Source organism: Oryzias latipes, chromosome 15 (genome assembly GCF_002234675.1).
Source record: "Oryzias latipes chromosome 15, ASM223467v1".
Lineage (NCBI taxonomy): Eukaryota > Metazoa > Chordata > Actinopteri > Beloniformes > Adrianichthyidae > Oryzias > Oryzias latipes.
In genome coordinates, this window is record NC_019873.2 from 15,982,324 (window position 1) to 16,005,102 (window position 22,779).

At 34.4% G+C, this 22,779-nt stretch overlaps 4 protein-coding genes and 1 long non-coding RNA gene across 5 annotated transcripts in view; 3 read left to right on the plus strand and 2 right to left on the minus strand.

The window, feature by feature from the left end:
* Positions 1–2,695: 2,695 nt before the first annotated feature.
* On the plus strand, positions 2,696–7,360 carry LOC110016510 (SLC35A4 upstream open reading frame protein-like). The gene is made up of 3 exons (XM_023963077.1): positions 2,696–2,817; positions 4,762–4,860; positions 4,955–7,360. Exons 1-3 carry the CDS (start codon positions 2,803–2,805, stop codon positions 5,147–5,149), a joined length of 309 nt encoding a protein of 102 aa, XP_023818845.1. The 5' UTR covers positions 2,696–2,802; the 3' UTR covers positions 5,150–7,360.
* Positions 6,989–10,193, minus strand: LOC111946286. The gene is made up of 8 exons (XM_023963076.1): positions 10,063–10,193; positions 9,885–9,988; positions 8,451–8,620; positions 8,226–8,296; positions 7,884–7,914; positions 7,568–7,771; positions 7,318–7,359; positions 6,989–7,187 (listed from the first exon to the last, which is right to left on the minus strand). The coding sequence occupies exons 2-7, from the start codon at positions 9,965–9,967 to the stop codon at positions 7,319–7,321; spliced, it is 600 nt and encodes a 199-aa protein (XP_023818844.1). The 5' UTR covers positions 9,968–9,988; positions 10,063–10,193; the 3' UTR covers positions 6,989–7,187; position 7,318.
* A 403-nt stretch (positions 10,194–10,596) lies between these two features.
* On the plus strand, positions 10,597–13,223 carry LOC111948737. The gene is made up of 2 exons (XR_002874692.1): positions 10,597–10,723; positions 10,818–13,223. It is a non-coding gene; the product is annotated as an uncharacterized LOC111948737 (long non-coding RNA).
* Positions 12,857–16,176, minus strand: LOC101160435. Its single transcript, XM_004077049.4, has 8 exons — positions 15,926–16,176; positions 15,748–15,851; positions 14,314–14,483; positions 14,089–14,159; positions 13,747–13,777; positions 13,431–13,634; positions 13,181–13,222; positions 12,857–13,050 (listed from the first exon to the last, which is right to left on the minus strand). The coding sequence occupies exons 2-7, from the start codon at positions 15,828–15,830 to the stop codon at positions 13,182–13,184; spliced, it is 600 nt and encodes a 199-aa protein (XP_004077097.1). The 5' UTR covers positions 15,831–15,851; positions 15,926–16,176; the 3' UTR covers positions 12,857–13,050; position 13,181.
* A 3,036-nt stretch (positions 16,177–19,212) lies between these two features.
* The window catches only part of srbd1 (S1 RNA binding domain 1), a 48,951-nt gene continuing 45,384 nt past the window's right edge, over positions 19,213–22,779 (plus strand). Inside the window, exons 1-4 of the mRNA XM_023963391.1 lie at positions 19,213–19,312; positions 19,653–19,723; positions 20,639–21,029; positions 21,305–21,550. Coding sequence (XP_023819159.1) covers positions 19,653–19,723; positions 20,639–21,029; positions 21,305–21,550 — 708 coding nt within the window. The 5' untranslated portion in view covers positions 19,213–19,312. The remainder of the gene's footprint in view (positions 19,313–19,652; positions 19,724–20,638; positions 21,030–21,304; positions 21,551–22,779) is intronic.

Genomic DNA, 22,779 nt, shown 5'->3' on the forward strand with positions numbered 1-22,779 from the left:
AATTTTGTGCAGAAATAGCTTAAAATTAGTGGGGGGTTTTCATTTCTAAAGACAAACTAAATCTTCTTTTCCAAAATATGTGTCAGTTAAATATTATAATTCACAATATAATGCTTTAGATTCAATGTAATGAAAAAATCTCTTGTCAAAATCTGCAGATATGCCATAGAAATGCATAAAAATAAAAAAAAGTGTCCACTGCAGTGAAAGCTATTACATGAAAGATAGGACACTTCATGACTTTGAAACATAATGGAAAGCAGGACTGGTCTGAAACCCTGACACAATAATTTTTACTCTTCACTGGTCATAACCTCTGCCCTAAAATAGACTATGTGATCTCTGACATTAGGATTTTTTTTTTTAACTCCCAAGGTGACGAGTTCTACGTCATTTTAGGACAATAATGCTGTGCAGGTGCAAAATGAACCTCATGACAACGTGACTTTGAACAATATTTAAAGTGTCACCAAAAAGTAAAACTATTCATTCATTTTCATTCATTCATTTTCATTTTATTTTTCCACAATGCGTCGAAAGCAACAAATCTCACAATACAGAATGTGGAAAAAATGGACATCCCTGAAGCAGCTGCTTATTATTAGGGGTCCAGCTATTCACATATCCATAAGTTTAAAAAATATTTTTTAATACATATACATCATGTCTGAGTGCATCACTGAGTTAAAATGATAATCTAATAGCATATAATTCTCCCAAACAAAAAACAAACAAACCCTGAGCTGCCAGTCAAGAGGTCTAAAGGAAGACCAACAAGGAGGTTTACATGAAGGTATCTGGTGTTAGAGTAGAGGATGCAGAAGACAGGGTTAGATGGAGGAAGCTGATTCGCAGTGGTGACTCCTGAAGGGAAAAGACGAAAGGAAAAGAAGAAAGAAGACAAAAGCTGAGACAGCTGGGATGGACCTTGTTTTTGCTATTTATTTGGCAATATCTTGGAACATTTAGAAAGGCATTTTATAACATGAATTTGGTGTGATATTTTAATTTGAAACGATAACAGCTGCATTTACAATTAGATAAAAAATATTACATAGTACATTTCCATATAAATTGGAATACTAATATAAAATAAAGATAAATCTTGGCTTACATAACAATAGATTAAAAGATAATGGCAATAAAACAGTAGATTTTCTTGCTAAATATCATTATGTTCATCAGTTATTTTGCAGCTTATTAAAATCAATCTGATTTTCTATCACCAACAGTATTAGAATCTAATTTTTAAAACTCTGACAATCCAAGAATAAATCTTTCTTCTCCTAAAGTTTATGGTACATGGAGATACATTACCATTGATTCAGATCACTGTAATGATTACACTATAATCTTCCACGACCTTTTATTTTGAAGAGGTTTCCAAAGATTAGTCAGCCAAAATCAATAAATCCACTAAATCACCAACAACACTGATGATCAGCAACACCTCACCTCCATTGCTTCTGGCTGCTCATATAAATTTGCTCTGTAAGAGTGTTGAACACCTTCATCTGCAGAGGTGACCATAAAGGTCTGCTGTGCATATCTGCTTGGACCTAAAATAACCCAGAACCGGGACAGTCTAATTGATTCTGCCCTGCAATAAAAAATGATTACAATATTTTTCTATAGCATTATTAAACAGCAGAATTGTATTTAGAAATCAACAATGTATGCTATGAGAAAACTAATAATTATAAATGTATTTATTTAATAGACTTTTAAAGTGTGATCACAGATAATTTTTACTTGGCTCCTTCCTTCTTGTCCTGTCTCTCAGTCAGATAGGAATAACTCAAGTTCTCTATTAAGTTTCTAATACATCCTGACTCCTCTTTCTCAATGTCTTTCTCGCTTCTTGTGGCTCCAGGCAGCACATTACTTTCACAGCCTCTGCAAATCACATTACTGCCCAGGCATTCAGGCTCTCAAAGCACTGCGGCCAAAAGAAAAACAAAACAAGAAACTGGCATTTTGTTTCAGATGGGCAACATATCTTGCAGTTGGTATACTTTTTTGAAAATAATCTTGATTGAATATTTTCTGCTCTTTTGTCTTTTTTTGGGGGGCTCATGAAATCCCGAGAATGTTTACCTTCTCAGACTAATGAGCCTATTGCTGCTTCTGTCTCACTAGTTAATCTTTTCTGAAATTAAATTAGTGGACCCTCTGTGAAGCTGAATAGTACAAAATTTGGTCAAATAAACACAATTTAGCAAGACTACAAACATTCAACTGTTGCTATGACCATAAAAATCTAAGCCTGTTGAAATTACGCAGTTTTCCATTACTATTTCTCCAAACATGATCTGATAGTAACAACGTTAGGCCCAAATTTGGAAAGTTAAGACTGTTTTCCAGTAGTTTGCAGTATAGTAATGTTCAATTTTCTTTCTTAATTGAAGAAAAAAATTATATTTCTATGGGAAAAGCATATTCATGATAAATGTATTTTTTGTAATGAGGACATAACAATTGATCACGTGTTGATGAAATGCAGGACATTCACTTTTCAGATATGTTGAAGGAACATCTTGAAAAGAAAATAATAAATCTGGAAATTAAATATATTTTAAGAAACACCCGCAGTAATATGTTTGTAATTTAATTCATAAGGAAGACAGGTAGATACTTGAATTAAAATGTAGTAGACGTGTATGTGTTTACACTCCATACCAGCAGGTGGCGGTAATGGCCCCACACTGCTGTGTGCTCTCCAGCACAGAACTACACAAGAAGAAGAAGAGCATTGACTGGAAACACAAGTCTGGAAACCGTTGTTGAGTAAGAGGAAAAATAATGGCAAAGGACAAGGTCAGATTCAGACTTTTAACGTTTTATCTGGTTTACGTAGCACCAAACCGTAAATGTTAACTTCAATTTCCTATAAAAACCAGTAAACATTTTCGTTTCCTGATAAGATTATGATGTACACTCAACAATATAGCATTTAGCTAGTTTCCTAATAGTGTGAACAGTGATATCAAACAGACTCTGATATTTACGTCAAACCTAAAAGTATTTCGATGTTTGAAGCCTATGACGTGATTTGTAGAGGCCGTCACTGCGGTTTTGTCAGTTTTGCCGCAATTTTTCCCGATAAAAATAAAATAAAAATGTAGACACATATCTAAATGGTTGTTGATCTAAGTTATTATTGCTCATGTCTTTCCTATGTTGAGAGAATTTGAAAGTGATTAAAAAACGAGGCGTGTTTTTAACATCAACTCTATAGTTTAAACGAGAAATTAAACGTGTGCACACGTGGGTGGTTGGTTAGGAAAAGAAGGAAAACTTCCGGGTACATGATGTATTGGTAGTGAGATAAATAAAAATTTACCCGAGTTTTATTGATAGTGTGAAAATTTTTCTCTATTATTGGAAAAGGGAAAAAAATCGATTTGTATTATGTTTCAATTACTATGTAATAATTTCAAAGCACACAAACAACATATCTTAAAGCTGATTAATTCAATTATTTTTTTAAAGTTGACTTTCATCGCAAAAGTCTAAAGTCTATTGTCTTTAGCAAAGAGAATTGTTTGGGCTTTTACTTATACACTATCCCTTTTTTAACCTGAAAGAGTTGTTTATCAATCAATCTTGTTTTATAAAGCACTTTTCATATAAAAATATAACACAAAGTGCTTTATATTAAAACAAAACAAAATACATAATAGTAAAACAAGCATAAAAAAAGCCCCCCCCCCCCCCCCCCCCCCCCCTCCTTCCTATACAACCCCCCACTTCTTTCACACCTCCCACCTCCCTAACTGATCTGGGAACATAATGAGAAATAGGCTGAGCACGAAAACAAGATGTTAGAAACCCTAATAATTGGAACCTCCCTCTCTGTGAAGCGCTGCATGACTAGCCATATGCAGCATCACAGGCGGTGACCGCTCCACCACAGCTAAGCAGTGATGCAGATTCCCATCCAGAGCCGCAGCGGCTGAACAGCAGCCGACCCAGAGGGAGAGGTCCATACTGAGGAAGCACCGGAAATGAAAATGAGAATGAAAAAGAAAACATATTGATAAAAACAATAAACAATAAAACATTGCAATAAGGTAAATTACAATTAAAATAACACATTATAAATCTAGTGTAAGTTCATAAAACAATATAAAATGGATAAATAAATTAAAATAAATGAATAAATAAATAAGGGTAGAAGAAAATTAGCTGAAAGTTAGGTTAAAAAGATGGGTCTTTAGCCTTTTCTTAAAAACTTCAATAATCTTTGTTTAATTGCATATTGCCACACAGTTGAAGAAATCGGAAACATTTCAGGCATTTACATACCGTTAGGCTGCATGTTCAGGCAAGTAGAGTCCAAGTAATAACAAACTATTGGATTGTATCTTGTTTTTTCAACATCATTATTTTAAAAAAGCTTATATTTTTGATGGGGTATCCAAATCCAACTTTAGCAGCCAAACATTAGATCCAGAAAGTAATATGTACTTTCCTGTTAAGTGTTAAAATAATGTTGAGGCAGAAATGTATTTATTTTTTACCATTTGGCTGCATAGTTAAGTGTTGTGTTTTCCAGTGATACATCAAAACAAAAGAGCTTTAGAATATCAATAAATTGTCATTTTCTGTTTTTTACAGTTCAGTATTTCTATTTTTGTGTTCAGGTGAAAAAAAACCTAAAACCTTTGCTGTAAAAAAAATTAAATCTGTATTCTCAGTATAAAGAACCTCTACTGTACTGTTTTTTGTTTCTAATCATGTTACTGTATGTGATTGCAGGATCCTTTTAACCAGCTTAAGGATCTGGTGGAGCTAAAGGACCAGCTAGAAGATATCCAAAAAAGAGTAGAAGATGAGATACATGCTGGGATTCCTCCGGTAAGACTCCTGCAAGCATAAGTATTTAAATGCTGTTAAGAATTTCTAAATTATGTTTACAGCCAAACTTGTCTAATTTTACTTCTTTTTTCAGGGTGGTAGTCTCCTGGCTTCACCTTTCTTGAAAGGTTTTCTGGCTGGGTACGTCGTTGCTCGGCTGCGCAACTCTGCACTTTTGGGTGTGGCAGTAGGAACGTGTACTGGTGTCTATGTAGCACAAAATTATGCTGTTCCTAATATTGAAACTACAATCAGAGACTACATACGCAACCTTAGAGGACAAAAGTAGGAACAGAGGAGAAAAAAAGGGAGTTAAAAGTGCACGGGGGGGGGGGGGGGGGGGGATTAAACAATTTTATTCTGAATATTTAAAAATGCTACGGCACAAGTCAAACCAATAGAACTATCTTTCATTGTTTTGCTTAACCATTGTAGGCTGTATTTCCAGTCCTGGAAATTTGGGGCATATTTCCATAAAACATTTTATCCAATTTATTAGCAGTATACGTTTATGAAATTGGCCCTTTAGTTTTTGCTTGTTGGAAAACCTGGCTTCCCATCTCATGGACGTTGTCTTTGTTAATGTGTCACAGCACATTTCAATGTTTTATTTTTTTTTGGTCCAAAAAATGTGTACAAGATGTTTTTGACAGTGTTAAAGGTCTACTCTGTCCTTAATACTGCAGATGTTTTGTGTTTCTTATTATTTTAAAATTTCACGCCAAATATCCCTGCAACTATGTTGAATTTTCAAACTGCACAATTCCAAAAGTGTCAAAGTTTTTTTTTCTCTCTTTTTTAAAGCTTTATTGTTCATTATAATTCTCTGAGGATCCATGGATTTCCTAAAACATATACTAGTGCCTACTCTGGGTATAACTGGATTTTACCCATATGACGTGTGCAATATTTTTTTTAAATATTGTAAAAAGTTTATCTTTTGCCCTTTTGGACAGCTAAAGAGGGTGATTTAAATATCATGCAATCATTTGTACCTCAAACTTCAAAAGGCCTGTTGGTAAAATATGTGACTTCTTTAAGATTTAGTTTGAATTCTGTGCCTAGTGGCTGTCTATTTGTCTAAAAGAGATGCAGTGAATTTAAAAAAACTGTTTCTTTAACTAAATTAAACAAAATACATCTAAGATTGACCACAGACTGAAATAAATATTTTCTCTAAGTGATCATTTTAATCTCAGTAAACATTTGTGTATCATTAAAGTTCATTAAAAAGCCGTTTTTTTTTTGCTACTGTTTTCCAAAGGTTGCCCCCTGCTGGCCAGCTGAATGCTGTCCTTTAAGCTTCAATTTTCAGATTTTACTCATCATATTCAGAACATGAATATACACTCATTTTATTGCACTCACTAATAAGATGATGTTTTGATTGCTAAACTATGTACTTTAAGGATAAAATGTTTAAGTTACACTAAAGATTAACCTATGCTAGTGTTAAATAAATATAGGGTCAATCTAAGCTCTATCAATGTTTAATTTTTATCATACAATTTTTAGGATACTATTGTTTGAAGTAAAATAAGAAATATTCAAAATATTCCTAAACAGAATGCTGAGATTATTTTTCATAGTTGGTATGTGTTCATCCTCTTCCCATGCTTTTTGAACTTGTCTGTTACTAGTATTTGTTAAAAAAAAAAAAAAGTCATTAGAAAGTGAGATGTTTGAGGCTCCTATGTGCTCTGGATTATTGCTTGAAGCTTCCATAGGGAAATAACTGTACTGTATACATGCTAACTGGAACAGAACAAAGTGCCTTTGGACAATCATTGTGTATTTTTGCATGCTTTGTTTTTTTCCCATCCATTTCATGTGTGAAAACATTTTCACTTCTTTTTTAATCTGTCACTTTCCTTTGACGTGACAGTGCTGTTTTATTTTTTTCCATGTATACCAATACAGAAAGATTCAGGTTTGGTTGAAACTTTAACAATATAAAGACAATAAAACAGAAACACTCTGTAACCATTTTATTTGGTTTTGTTCAAATAAATGGAGAAAATCCAATTTTTTTTCATGTATCCAGGAAAAAATGTGTGCATTTATTGAAGCTTTTCCATTTTTAAGACATGAAAAAAGAATGATAAAATGTTACTTGACAAAACCTGAATAAAACATGTTTGCAACCATAAACGCTTTAATTTATTGATTTTAAGAGGTGATAAAAGATGCTGTTTACAAAGACTTAATAGATACATTTCAGAAAGAGAAATAAGCCAATAGAGTGATTAAAAAGGTTTGCCTTTCTTTTGAAGTACATCAAAAATGGTTAAAATAAGGTTGAAAAAGTGTATATTGCTGTCAAGGTCCTAAAAACAACAGAAAACAAAAAATAAAGGATCATTTTCAGATATCTATAATAAAGCAGTTGTAACTAGCATGACGACAAATATCACATTGAAAATACATCGATGCTGGTTTAATTCAAGAGATCATCACCTCAGTTCTCGACATCCATCATAGCCAAAGGCATCATGCTGCCTACAAAGACAAAAGTTTGAAAGTTAGAAGAGCAGTGGAAAGACCCAAAGGCTTGATGGCTTTGATTTATTTCGTTTTTTCTTCCTTAATTTTACAAACAAGATCAAGTCCCACAAAAACACTGAAAAGAAACACCTACAATTTTACTCCTTTCTGGCCAAAAATGCAAATAGTTGAATTATTTTCACATTAAAAATATCTTCCTCACCAGAAAAGACACGAGTGGAACAGTGGTTTGATCCCTCAGATCCTTGGATCTGCTCTCCGTTGACAGGGTTCACACACCAGCACAGAGTCTTAAAGCACTGCTGAGGCATGTACTGTCCTCGACTATCACAGCTGGGCCGGAAGCCTGGCACCGACACTGTCTTCAGACCTGCAGCCTCCTGCTGGCAGGCGGTGAGGGGAGCATCTGAAAGAGCAGCCATTTTTAAATCCACTGAGGAAGTGAGCTGCACACGCGTGCACGACTGAATGTCACGCATTACCAGAGTTAAAACTTCAAATTCATATGAAAAACATACCGGTTTTCTCTGGAACTCCGGCTGGAATGTTCTATGAGATGAAACACATGTAAGAAGACACATTTCCAAAAACCATATCCTTCAAATGTATTTATATATTTTTACTACAGTACTAAAATGAGAGAAAGTATGGAGGCAGCAAAATAACTGAACTGCAACAAAGAGGCTAGTTACTGATATATTTATGAACCCAAGCAAAACCATTTCAAAATTTATCTTTTTGAGGAAACAAATAATAAAATGATTTTATGAAGTTATGTCAAAATTTAAAAGAAAAGATAAACAGGGAATGTTTAACACTGGAACTATTTAATGATGTAAGCCTGAAATACAGGCTTTTACCTTCTCCATGGAGTCAGCAATCACATCGCTGAAGGTGTTCATAGACATGTGCATCCGTGCAGGCATAGCGGCTGAGAAGCAACATGGCAGAACAGGACACTTAATAACTTTAAAGTAACTATTTCAAAAAAAAGAAATTATTCGCACAAATTCCAAGAATTTGCAGAAATATTTGATTTTGTTCATCCTGCACGTGAACATCATCATACTACACTGCCCTCTCACCGGATTTGCCGTTTGTCAGCTGCGTCTTCATTTTGTTGTTGTCTTCCTGCAGAGATTTGATGTCACTGTTCTGGCTGAGGAGAAAGTAGGCGATTGCTGCTTGACCCACGATCAGAACACAGGCTAGAAGAGTGAATCCCGCCACTTTATAGGCCCGGGATGAGCGGGGGCTAAAAATATAAGACAGAAATCAGAAAAATGAAGGGGAATCAAGTGTCTTTTGATTTATTAGGGCTACAACAATTCGATGAATTGAGTCAATTTTAGGTCAGTTAATCGGATCCCTAAAAATACACCAATATCAACTATGAATGACCACAAATAATGATTAGATCGAATCGTTAAAATGAATCGTTACACCCCTGTGATTCATAATTGTCAGATTTAACTAATGATAACAAATATCTGTGACTGTGAGCGTCATAAGGAAAAAAGAAAGGAAGTGAGACAAGAGCGTAAGTGTATGAGGAACAGCACTTTGGACCCAACTTGATAGAAAACAAAACATTTTAGGAAGTGGGGAACAAAATGTACAGACCAACTTCTAGTGAAATAAAAAAAAAGTGACCATACAGCTACCATACATTTTCCCAAGATGTCATCCTCTGAAACTATTTAATTATACACACAAAAATAAGACTTTTTTTATTAGGTTTCTTTTAAAAAGTCCCTTTCGTTCAAATTAAATGTGTTTCTAAAATACTACAGCTTTCCATGAATCCCTAAACCTGAGTTTCAGATATTTTATGTTTTTTGACTGTTATCTTTTGTATTCAAAAGTATCCAGTGGTTTTTCTGTGTTTTTTTTTTACACACAGATTTATCAAACTCATTACAGAAATGATTACATGCATAGATAAAAAAAACAAAGTTTCATTTGCTTACTTCAATACATTGAACATTAACTAAAGACTTGCTGAGCTTGATTTATTGCTTGAAAAGGAGTGGGAAGAAGGGAGTTTATGTAATCCAACCCCTACTGAGTTAATTGATCTTGTGCTTTTCCATAGTTTGTGTAATCCGGTTCTGATCAAATAGATTCTTTTTAATTAACAAAATCTATTGATTATTAATGATCAATTATCTTCAGTAAAAGTAATGGTAACCAATATGTAATAATCATTGTTTATCATTTGAACACATTATCACATTAAACCAGTAATTATTGCTAAAAATTGCAGATCAAGTAAAGAAAATCGACATCGTATCGATTGTAATGTAAAACATTTCAGTAATCATTATTGCACATTTATTACACACAATACATTGTTATATTACATGTAATTGTCATAGGTTGTAATTCAAAGAGCTTTGAATACGGTGCATATCTGAGCAACAAAAATTTGTTTGCTGCACACTTAACATCTGTAAATTGGTAACACAAAAATTAATTATTTTTACAACCAACTTTAAAGGTGTTAACTGGGCCCTTACCGCTCTTCCGGGGCCCCAACATCGACGGCGGTGTGGTTGGAGGCTCCAACCAGAGGCTGGGTTGGGGTGTCAATGTCAGTCATCTTTAAGAATTACAGCAGAACCTGTGGACACAAATACACTCACAGATCTCTGATAACCTCAGAAAGAATGGACAAAGACCTGAATCCAGACCAACCTTCCTGCAGACGAGCTGTTTCCAAATGGCAGTGACTTCTGTCAGAGTAACTTAACCTTTCTGAAAGAAGCGGGTCTGAGGGAACTGAAAGCAGACGACATTTACATACCGTTAGGCTGCATGTTCAGGCAAGTAGAGTCCAAGTAATAACAAACTATTGGATTGTATCTTGTTTTTTCAACATCATTATTTTAAAAAAGCTTATATTTTTGATGGGGTATCCAAATCCAACTTTAGCAGCCAAACATTAGATCCAGAAAGTAATATGTACTTTCCTGTTAAGTGTTAAAATAATGTTGAGGCAGAAATGTATTTATTTTTTACCATTTGGCTGCATAGTTAAGTGTTGTGTTTTCCAGTGATACATCAAAACAAAAGAGCTTTAGAATATCAATAAATTGTCATTTTCTGTTTTTTACAGTTCAGTATTTCTATTTTTGTGTTCAGGTGAAAAAAAACCTAAAACCTTTGCTGTAAAAAAAATTAAATCTGTATTCTCAGTATAAAGAACCTCTACTGTACTGTTTTTTGTTTCTAATCATGTTACTGTATGTGATTGCAGGATCCTTTTAACCAGCTTAAGGATCTGGTGGAGCTAAAGGACCAGCTAGAAGATATCCAAAAAAGAGTAGAAGATGAGATACATGCTGGGATTCCTCCGGTAAGACTCCTGCAAGCATAAGTATTTAAATGCTGTTAAGAATTTCTAAATTATGTTTACAGCCAAACTTGTCTAATTTTACTTCTTTTTTCAGGGTGGTAGTCTCCTGGCTTCACCTTTCTTGAAAGGTTTTCTGGCTGGGTACGTCGTTGCTCGGCTGCGCAACTCTGCACTTTTGGGTGTGGCAGTAGGAACGTGTACTGGTGTCTATGTAGCACAAAATTATGCTGTTCCTAATATTGAAACTACAATCAGAGACTACATACGCAACCTTAGAGGACAAAAGTAGGAACAGAGGAGAAAAAAAGGGAGTTAAAAGTGCACGGGGGGGGGGGGGGGGGGGATTAAACAATTTTATTCTGAATATTTAAAAATGCTACGGCACAAGTCAAACCAATAGAACTATCTTTCATTGTTTTGCTTAACCATTGTAGGCTGTATTTCCAGTCCTGGAAATTTGGGGCATATTTCCATAAAACATTTTATCCAATTTATTAGCAGTATACGTTTATGAAATTGGCCCTTTAGTTTTTGCTTGTTGGAAAACCTGGCTTCCCATCTCATGGACGTTGTCTTTGTTAATGTGTCACAGCACATTTCAATGTTTTATTTTTTTTTGGTCCAAAAAATGTGTACAAGATGTTTTTGACAGTGTTAAAGGTCTACTCTGTCCTTAATACTGCAGATGTTTTGTGTTTCTTATTATTTTAAAATTTCACGCCAAATATCCCTGCAACTATGTTGAATTTTCAAACTGCACAATTCCAAAAGTGTCAAAGTTTTTTTTTCTCTCTTTTTTAAAGCTTTATTGTTCATTATAATTCTCTGAGGATCCATGGATTTCCTAAAACATATACTAGTGCCTACTCTGGGTATAACTGGATTTTACCCATATGACGTGTGCAATATTTTTTTTAAATATTGTAAAAAGTTTATCTTTTGCCCTTTTGGACAGCTAAAGAGGGTGATTTAAATATCATGCAATCATTTGTACCTCAAACTTCAAAAGGCCTGTTGGTAAAATATGTGACTTCTTTAAGATTTAGTTTGAATTCTGTGCCTAGTGGCTGTCTATTTGTCTAAAAGAGATGCAGTGAATTTAAAAAAACTGTTTCTTTAACTAAATTAAACAAAATACATCTAAGATTGACCACAGACTGAAATAAATATTTTCTCTAAGTGATCATTTTAATCTCAGTAAACATTTGTGTATCATTAAAGTTCATTAAAAAGCCGTTTTTTTTTTGCTACTGTTTTCCAAAGGTTGCCCCCTGCTGGCCAGCTGAATGCTGTCCTTTAAGCTTCAATTTTCAGATTTTACTCATCATATTCAGAACATGAATATACACTCATTTTATTGCACTCACTAATAAGATGATGTTTTGATTGCTAAACTATGTACTTTAAGGATAAAATGTTTAAGTTACACTAAAGATTAACCTATGCTAGTGTTAAATAAATATAGGGTCAATCTAAGCTCTATCAATGTTTAATTTTTATCATACAATTTTTAGGATACTATTGTTTGAAGTAAAATAAGAAATATTCAAAATATTCCTAAACAGAATGCTGAGATTATTTTTCATAGTTGGTATGTGTTCATCCTCTTCCCATGCTTTTTGAACTTGTCTGTTACTAGTATTTGTTAAAAAAAAAAAAAAAGTCATTAGAAAGTGAGATGTTTGAGGCTCCTATGTGCTCTGGATTATTGCTTGAAGCTTCCATAGGGAAATAACTGTACTGTATACATGCTAACTGGAACAGAACAAAGTGCCTTTGGACAATCATTGTGTATTTTTGCATGCTTTGTTTTTTTCCCATCCATTTCATGTGTGAAAACATTTTCACTTCTTTTTTAATCTGTCACTTTCCTTTGACGTGACAGTGCTGTTTTATTTTTTTCCATGTATACCAATACAGAAAGATTCAGGTTTGGTTGAAACTTTAACAATATAAAGACAATAAAACAGAAACACTCTGTAACCATTTTATTTGGTTTTGTTCAAATAAATGGAGAAAATCCAATTTTTTTTCATGTATCCAGGAAAAAATGTGTGCATTTATTGAAGCTTTTCCATTTTTAAGACATGAAAAAAGAATGATAAAATGTTACTTGACAAAACCTGAATAAAACATGTTTGCAACCATAAACGCTTTAATTTATTGATTTTAAGAGGTGATAAAAGATGCTGTTTACAAAGACTTAATAGATACATTTCAGAAAGAGAAATAAGCCAATAGAGTGATTAAAAAGGTTTGCCTTTCTTTTGAAGTACATCAAAAATGGTTAAAATAAGGTTGAAAAAGTGTATATTGCTGTCAAGGTCCTAAAAACAACAGAAAACAAAAAATAAAGGATCATTTTCAGATATCTATAATAAAGCAGTTGTAACTAGCATGACGACAAATATCACATTGAAAATACATCGATGCTGGTTTAATTCAAGAGATCATCACCTCAGTTCTCGACATCCATCATAGCCAAAGGCATCATGCTGCCTACAAAGACAAAAGTTTGAAAGTTAGAAGAGCAGTGGAAAGACCCAAAGGCTTGATGGCTTTGATTTATTTCGTTTTTTCTTCCTTAATTTTACAAACAAGATCAAGTCCCACAAAAACACTGAAAAGAAACACCTACAATTTTACTCCTTTCTGGCCAAAAATGCAAATAGTTGAATTATTTTCACATTAAAAATATCTTCCTCACCAGAAAAGACACGAGTGGAACAGTGGTTTGATCCCTCAGATCCTTGGATCTGCTCTCCGTTGACAGGGTTCACACACCAGCACAGAGTCTTAAAGCACTGCTGAGGCATGTACTGTCCTCGACTATCACAGCTGGGCCGGAAGCCTGGCACCGACACTGTCTTCAGACCTGCAGCCTCCTGCTGGCAGGCGGTGAGGGGAGCATCTGAAAGAGCAGCCATTTTTAAATCCACTGAGGAAGTGAGCTGCACACGCGTGCACGACTGAATGTCACGCATTACCAGAGTTAAAACTTCAAATTCATATGAAAAACATACCGGTTTTCTCTGGAACTCCGGCTGGAATGTTCTATGAGATGAAACACATGTAAGAAGACACATTTCCAAAAACCATATCCTTCAAATGTATTTATATATTTTTACTACAGTACTAAAATGAGAGAAAGTATGGAGGCAGCAAAATAACTGAACTGCAACAAAGAGGCTAGTTACTGATATATTTATGAACCCAAGCAAAACCATTTCAAAATTTATCTTTTTGAGGAAACAAATAATAAAATGATTTTATGAAGTTATGTCAAAATTTAAAAGAAAAGATAAACAGGGAATGTTTAACACTGGAACTATTTAATGATGTAAGCCTGAAATACAGGCTTTTACCTTCTCCATGGAGTCAGCAATCACATCGCTGAAGGTGTTCATAGACATGTGCATCCGTGCAGGCATAGCGGCTGAGAAGCAACATGGCAGAACAGGACACTTAATAACTTTAAAGTAACTATTTCAAAAAAAAGAAATTATTCGCACAAATTCCAAGAATTTGCAGAAATATTTGATTTTGTTCATCCTGCACGTGAACATCATCATACTACACTGCCCTCTCACCGGATTTGCCGTTTGTCAGCTGCGTCTTCATTTTGTTGTTGTCTTCCTGCAGAGATTTGATGTCACTGTTCTGGCTGAGGAGAAAGTAGGCGATTGCTGCTTGACCCACGATCAGAACACAGGCTAGAAGAGTGAATCCCGCCACTTTATAGGCCCGGGATGAGCGGGGGCTAAAAATATAAGACAGAAATCAGAAAAATGAAGGGGAATCAAGTGTCTTTTGATTTATTAGGGCTACAACAATTCGATGAATTGAGTCAATTTTAGGTCAGTTAATCGGATCCCTAAAAATACACCAATATCAACTATGAATGACCACAAATAATGATTAGATCGAATCGTTAAAATGAATCGTTACACCCCTGTGATTCATAATTGTCAGATTTAACTAATGATAACAAATATCTGTGACTGTGAGCGTCATAAGGAAAAAAGAAAGGAAGTGAGACAAGAGCGTAAGTGTATGAGGAACAGCACTTTGGACCCAACTTGATAGAAAACAAAACATTTTAGGAAGTGGGGAACAAAATGTACAGACCAACTTCTAGTGAAATAAAAAAAAAGTGACCATACAGCTACCATACATTTTCCCAAGATGTCATCCTCTGAAACTATTTAATTATACACACAAAAATAAGACTTTTTTTATTAGGTTTCTTTTAAAAAGTCCCTTTCGTTCAAATTAAATGTGTTTCTAAAATACTACAGCTTTCCATGAATCCCTAAACCTGAGTTTCAGATATTTTATGTTTTTTGACTGTTATCTTTTGTATTCAAAAGTATCCAGTGGTTTTTCTGTGTTTTTTTTTTACACACAGATTTATCAAACTCATTACAGAAATGATTACATGCATAGATAAAAAAAACAAAGTTTCATTTGCTTACTTCAATACATTGAACATTAACTAAAGACTTGCTGAGCTTGATTTATTGCTTGAAAAGGAGTGGGAAGAAGGGAGTTTATGTAATCCAACCCCTACTGAGTTAATTGATCTTGTGCTTTTCCATAGTTTGTGTAATCCGGTTCTGATCAAATAGATTCTTTTTAATTAACAAAATCTATTGATTATTAATGATCAATTATCTTCAGTAAAAGTAATGGTAACCAATATGTAATAATCATTGTTTATCATTTGAACACATTATCACATTAAACCAGTAATTATTGCTAAAAATTGCAGATCAAGTAAAGAAAATCGACATCGTATCGATTGTAATGTAAAACATTTCAGTAATCATTATTGCACATTTATTACACACAATACATTGTTATATTACATGTAATTGTCATAGGTTGTAATTCAAAGAGCTTTGAATACGGTGCATATCTGAGCAACAAAAATTTGTTTGCTGCACACTTAACATCTGTAAATTGGTAACACAAAAATTAATTATTTTTACAACCAACTTTAAAGGTGTTAACTGGGCCCTTACCGCTCTTCCGGGGCCCCAACATCGACGGCGGTGTGGTTGGAGGCTCCAACCAGAGGCTGGGTTGGGGTGTCAATGTCAGTCATCTTTAAGAATTACAGCAGAACCTGTGGACACAAATACACTCACAGATCTCTGATAACCTCAGAAAGAATGGACAAAGACCTGAATCCAGACCAACCTTCCTGCAGACGAGCTGTTTCCAAATGGCAGTGACTTCTGTCAGAGTAACTTAACCTTTCTGAAAGAAGCGGGTCTGAGGGAACTGAAAGCAGACGACAGGGAAAAACCCAGTCTCACTTTCTAATTTCTGATTGGCTGCACCGGATGACTCATCATCTGTTACTAGGAGCAGAGCTCTGGGACACTTAGCAGTTCTTGACAGAGCTGGTAAAAAGGGTTCACAAGTTCCAAAACTTCTTCATGTTTCTGCAGTTAAGGCTTCATTTAAATCAAAACATTATTCTGAAGGTTAATTTAATGAGTTGGTTTCTTTACAAAAACAGATATACCATGAAATACCAGGTTGTTCCTTTCATTTGTGAGCACTTCAGTCAATTTAGCATCCCTCTAGCAAAGCTTTACTCTAAAATAATCACATACTGATAAACAATACAAAATTTGTCTGGTTTTTTTACAGCCTTCTACATAAAAAGATGGAAAAATAAAGAAATTAAAAAAAAAACATTAAAAATGGAACAACAGGAAATACATACAAACACAAATGAAGTGTTTAAAAGTGTTTAACATTACCCCACAACAGTACCTACAACTCAAAAGCAGTTTGAAGGTTGTTCGTCTTTTTTTTTTTTTACATTTATTTTAAACAACTCAGTTGTGCTTTAAACATTATAGGCTTGAAATCCCTTTTTGATGTGATCTCTAATCCTCCTGTCTGTTTTTCTGCTAAAACATTGTTCCTACTAATTAAATCTTGTAGTTTGAAATGGCTATACTCGATATTCCAACACCAAGAGCAATGTGATATCATTTTAATTTAAATTAAATAAAGAAGAGGTTTTGTGCGGTTTCGAACGTTAAGCTTAGTACTTCCCTGTTTGCATCAGAAACTGCTAAAATATTTTGGGAATTTTCAAGTTGATCCTTTTTGATCAAATGTTGTCAGTTCAGTCTTGCTTAATTTTTCTGTTAATGTTTCCTATTGACAGACATTTTGAATCTTATATTAATGTCTTTCTTTTTAATTCTTTCATGCAATTTATCTTTGCTTTTTGGTTTGACTTTCGCTTCTTGCTGTTTTTGTTTCATTGACTCTGTTGTGTGTATGTAGTCCTGTCTTCCCCATTCGGCTTGTCAGGTTAACTTCCTTTTTTTGTAGCCTATCAGTTTCTAAACGTAAAATTGATTTTCCCTTTCTTTGTAATTCCCCTGTGTGAATCCAACATCCGCTTTTCTCATTATTTCTCAGCAAAACCGTAGAAAACGTCATGGATGGAGGTCTGTAGTTTCTAAGAATTGAGACAGTGGCTCCATCAGATATGCACAAAAACAACCGTTTTTTTCAGTCTTAGCATCCAGGTAGCCTCTGAGAAAACACTTTATTTTTTAGCTTTTTCATAGCTTTATAGATTTTAGGACAGAAGCACATACTTCAATCATTAAAATGCAGATGCAAAAAACATAAATATAGATATATTGTTCACAACTAAACAATAAAGGCTTCCATTAATAATTGTTTCAAATCATGCTTAATTAGGGTTTAAATGTGTTAGGGTAAGCTTACCAAAACGAAAATAAAATTTAAACATTTTTAAAGTAATTTTATCATTGGTGGATGACTTTTGCTCAACTAGACAAAGATGACATTTTCTTTTTTGCAATATATACAACACATTCCTTCAACATTTTTGCTTACAAAAAAGAGCAAAAGTCTGTTAGATTCTTGAAAAATATAAATTGCATTTAGAACAAATACATTTGGAGATACTAACAGGGCCAGTGTAAAATACAATCATTAGATCTAAAGATATTTTTAAAAATGGGCACAAAAAAAGGCACATTTAATTAACAAATAGGGACAACAGTCCACATTTCAAATGCTGCATTTTGTTTTCAGATTTTTAAAGGATGCTTAAAGTCATGTTTTTAGTTGACCTATTTGTTGGTATCCTATTTTGCCATCCAGAAGATTTTTTTTTAACATTTAATGAATTCAAAATTTTTATTATTATTGTATGCTGGTTTTGCTGTAGTTGTTAAATGAAAAAAAAAAAAAAAACGAAACTAAAACAACTAAGACACATCTGCATCTGGAGGGTTCAAAAGACAAGAAAAATGATATAAAGTTCTCACTGGTGACATACAACAGGGGTGTTTTGCGCTTAATAAAATGTTACCACCAAAAGTTGTTAAACAGAAGAGTACAAAACATATTTAAGCAACAGAAATTGACATCCTTAGATTCAAGCTTTAACACATAACAACCAACAAGATGTACATAAAATACATTATGGGCACTAGAACTAGAATGGTCCACATCATCACTGGACTGAATAAGATGTCAGGGAAAAGTCCCATTTTTGTCACAAGCAACTATGGGGAAATCTTTAGTCTGCATTTGAGCCATCCTCTGTCGGAAGATAGCTCAAATGCTTATGTGGTTTAACTACTCCCTCTTAGTAAAGCTGACAGTCAAGCAGTTTTTGCTTTTATGATGACCTGACTATTGATTTAAACCAACCACCTCCCAGTCTCAGGACAGACAATGAGCTGGTTGAAACAAACAAGTGTCTGATCGCTGTGAACTAGGGGTGTAACAATTAATCCATTAATCAATATACTGATTTCTATTCCCAAAATCTAACCAGATCGGTTTGTCTGAGGCAAGTTGTGAATTGAATTGAATTGACCGAAACCATTAAAAAGTAATTTCAAAGAGATAATTTGAAAATCAATATTGGAACAATACAATTTGGATTGAGGCATGGTAGGTTCATTTTACTATAACGTAGAAATGATTAAGTGCCACCACAGAGGAAAACACACATGTGATGGCAGCAAAAAACGGTCAATCCATCATTCCAGTCCATTGTGTGGAAATACTTTGAATTTAGCAAACATCTGTGACCATTCAGTGTGGTATGTTCTAATAATGTTCCCTTTGGATTATTGTAATGTGGAAAAACACCAGTGATCTTAACTTTTTCAAACTAAAATGGGAATGGATTTGCCATCAACTTTAGTTTACTTGTTTGTTTGTTCACATGTTTAATTTACACTTAATTATCTTGCAAGAAATACAAAGAGTAAGTTAAAAAATAACAAATAAGCTCAATATATTTAAATATTGACTAAAATTTAAATTACTGGAATGATTGATGACTATTTTGAGTGAAACAATGTGTTTCAATGTGTTTCAAAAAATTTATAAGCCATAAATAAATTATTCATGGCTGCGGCCAGAAGAAATTAAAATCCTCCCGGCCACTAGATGGCAGCGTGATTGGTTGTCACCATCACTGGTGTACGTCACTATTGCAGGAAATGGTGATACCTAGGCACTGAAGGAATAATCACTAACATTTTAAGCATTTTCAGCGGCATAAAGGTAAATATATCCGCATATGCAGTTTTACTACGCTGACAGGTAGCAGCATGCATGACAATACTTCATTTGACTTCTAGCGTCTCAGCGTCACGGTGAAAGCGCGAAATTTAAAACGCAAGCTTAGCTAACCTTTGTTCGATGAAGAAAGCTGACCAACTTTACATTAACTCGTATGAGCATATGTTTAATTTAGTATTAACTATTAAAATGTAACTTTCGAGAAGAAACACTGCATTTAATTTAATATGTTTAACTCGGTTCAGGACAAGATAGAAGCAGTCGTATTAGTGATGTTTTAACTGACATGTGTGTCGTCATAACAGGTTTTTTTTCTCATCAGATGATGCGAAGACCCAGAACCACCGCCAAATGTGTCAGTTACAATGAATACGAAAATACTGACACCGACATGTGAGTAATTTTCATCACTTTTATCACTGCTTATCTGACAAAGGGTCCAGAGCGAGGAGGACAGATTGGAGTATTCTGCTTTGTTCATTTAGTTATATAATTTAAAAAAAGTATTCTCAGATTGTTTCGACTCCCGGCCTTAATAACTATTCTGATATAAACGCTTAATGTGAATCATGCAAGTATCTCAATCATTTCTCACCAAATGTTCTACACTGAATAAGCATTATAAAAAAGTTCTTCAAAATAAAAAAAGTGAATTTCAGACTTGATCTTTGTTGTAGTAGGACAGTAAGGTCATATTCGTTAGTAAGTTTGGTGTCAATAGCTTCAGTATCTTTAGGGCTATTGAACATTTTTGACCAGATATGATCCATATTAGAAAAAAAACAACCAATCTTAATAATAAACAAAGTAGATTTTTGACATCATCTTTAATGTAGTAGGAGAATAGGGTCATGATTAATCAGTACAGAAACAGTTTGGTGACAGTAGCTTCAGTATCTTCAGAGCTATTGAGCACCTTTATTATGATTCATATCTCTATTAAAATGTGAAAAAAATTTATACAATAAAGTAAAGATGGACTTTCACACAAAATACTTATTTTATTATGAATATACTGACAAGTCTCCATTACCAGCTCATATAAATGTAGACATTTATTCATTTTTTAGAGATTATGGATTTTTACAGAATGGTCTTATTAAAAGACAAAAAATAAAAATCTTTTTTCTTTTGAAATGCATTTGTAGTTCACTCTCTGTGTTAATTCAAAATGATTGAGATACTTGCTGTCACATTTGAATTTCTATGAGGCCAGAAGTCTGAAACTGTGAATATCTGCCTAACTTTTCCGATATTGATATTTTCCTGTATTTTTTTGAGAGAATAACTATCTTCACTCTGCATCAGGTCTCTTTCTCAGACAGTGAGTGATGGTGAGGACGATGAGGAGTGGAAGCCAACAGATCCACAATCCAGTGTTTCCCCCAATGCTGCCAAAATGTCTGCAACAAGGGAAAAGAAAGCTGCTGTCACAAGGACTGCTAAACCAAAAGAACAAAAACGACCTAAAGTCACCAAAGTGTCTAGAGATGCTAAGCCTCGGGCCCCATGCAAGCCTGCTGCAGGACAAAAAACGACTTCTAAAAGAGCAAAGGATGCTGCTGAAGCTGGAATGCCTGGTATAAAAAGGAAGAAGACCCATGCTGGTTTTGAGAAGGACCAGTGTGAGGCACAGACAGACTTCCAAGAAGAAAAAATGACAGATGAAAGTGACATTACTATCAAACCAAAGGAAGAGGTAACTCTGGTTTTTCTCTCCATACACAGACGATTCCTTAACTAACAAGTAACAAATGAAATTGCTGAATGGGCACAAAAAAATTAGTCTGATGAGGATTTGTTCCTTTATTATCCTTTTATAATTTAAGAGAGTTCGAGATAATCTAAGGAAATGTGAGGAAATACACTATATATAAAATTTAACAATCCCCTAACCTGTGTAATTTGAAGATAAACACATTTTCTTCGATCTATGTTCTCTTCTTCTTCTATTTTGCTTTCTCGTTTATGTAGAGGTTATCATTCATTGTTTCACAAGTCCCTGGCACAAGCAACTGGGGAGACGAAGGATCATCTCAAATTCATCCTCCAGTGAAGAAGGAAAACCTGAAAGAGGAAGATTTCACTTTTGATGAGCCCTGTTTAAAGAAACAGAAGACTAGTGGGGCTTGTCAAGGCCAACCCACTGCTAGACCCCTTTTGGAAGGACAGCCTTGCTCTCTAAAAAACGAACTCAACATGAACTGGAACGTGACAGAGGTATGATTCATAAAACATTATGATGCATACTAAAAGGTCAAACAGATATTTTAATGAAATTACCAGTTTTATAGTAATCAGATAGGATTACTAAAAAATTTCAGAGTCCTTAATAATTTACTCATTTTTGTTGTATTGCTCTGTGCAATGTGTAAAGTTTCTTTTCTAATAGGCCTATAAGAGTTACGGTATCTAAATAAGTGAAAGTTAGATTATAAAACCCCAAATTATTGCTATTCTTTTAGGCAGAACCTACCAGCTTAAATTGGAAAAAAATATTACAAACCAAACCTTTACTCATACCATTTTTTTTCTCAATGTTTTAATCACTGAATAACGTTGTGGCAAAATAGTGATGTTTGGCAGTCATTAATTCCCACTTGAAGGGTGTGGTCTGTTCATTATAGATACACTTTAACTGTGAGAATCAGAATGTGAAAATAACAAATCCAGGAAATCCTAAAATATTGTATGAAAGTTCTGAAAATAAGCTTCTGGTCAAAAACTAAATTCACATTGTAGCTGCTATTATGGTCAATTCTTCCATGCAGAATGTTTCAAGTGCTGTGATCTGGAGACTGGCGAGGCCACTCCAGAACTTTGAAATGCTTTTTATGCAGTCACTCTTTTCAGAATCAGAATCCTTTTATTGTCATTGTACATGATGATACAATGAAATTGCAGCAGCCTTGGAGTGATGAAGATAAATAAAATAAAATAGAAATACTGTACTCACATCTCTAACAAGAAATGTACAAAATGTGCAGAAACAATTAACTATTAAATATATATGGACAAAGTTGCTAGGAGCGCACCATATAAATATTGTGTGTTATTGCACAGAGACCTGGTTATTGCACAGAATTCAAGATATTGCATTCATGTGTAGTCAGTGATTTAGCTTTTGTAAAAAGTCAGAGTGGGGTGTAGTGGGTTGAAGTGTGTGTATTCCGTATGGTGATTGCCTGTGGAAAAAAGCTGTTCCTTAGTCTGTTTGTCCTGGTTCTGATGGACCTGTACCTTCTGCCAGAGGACAGCAGGTCAAACACAGAGAAAGCAGGATGGGTGGAGTCAGTGGTGATGTTAGTCACTCTGTTAAGGCAGCCTAACTGGTAGATATCCTTCAGTGAGGGGAGGGGGCACCCGATGATCCCCTGTGCCGTCTTTACCATTCTCTGGAGGCTCTGCCGTTCTGCTTCAGTGCAGTGGGAGAACCACACTGTGATGCA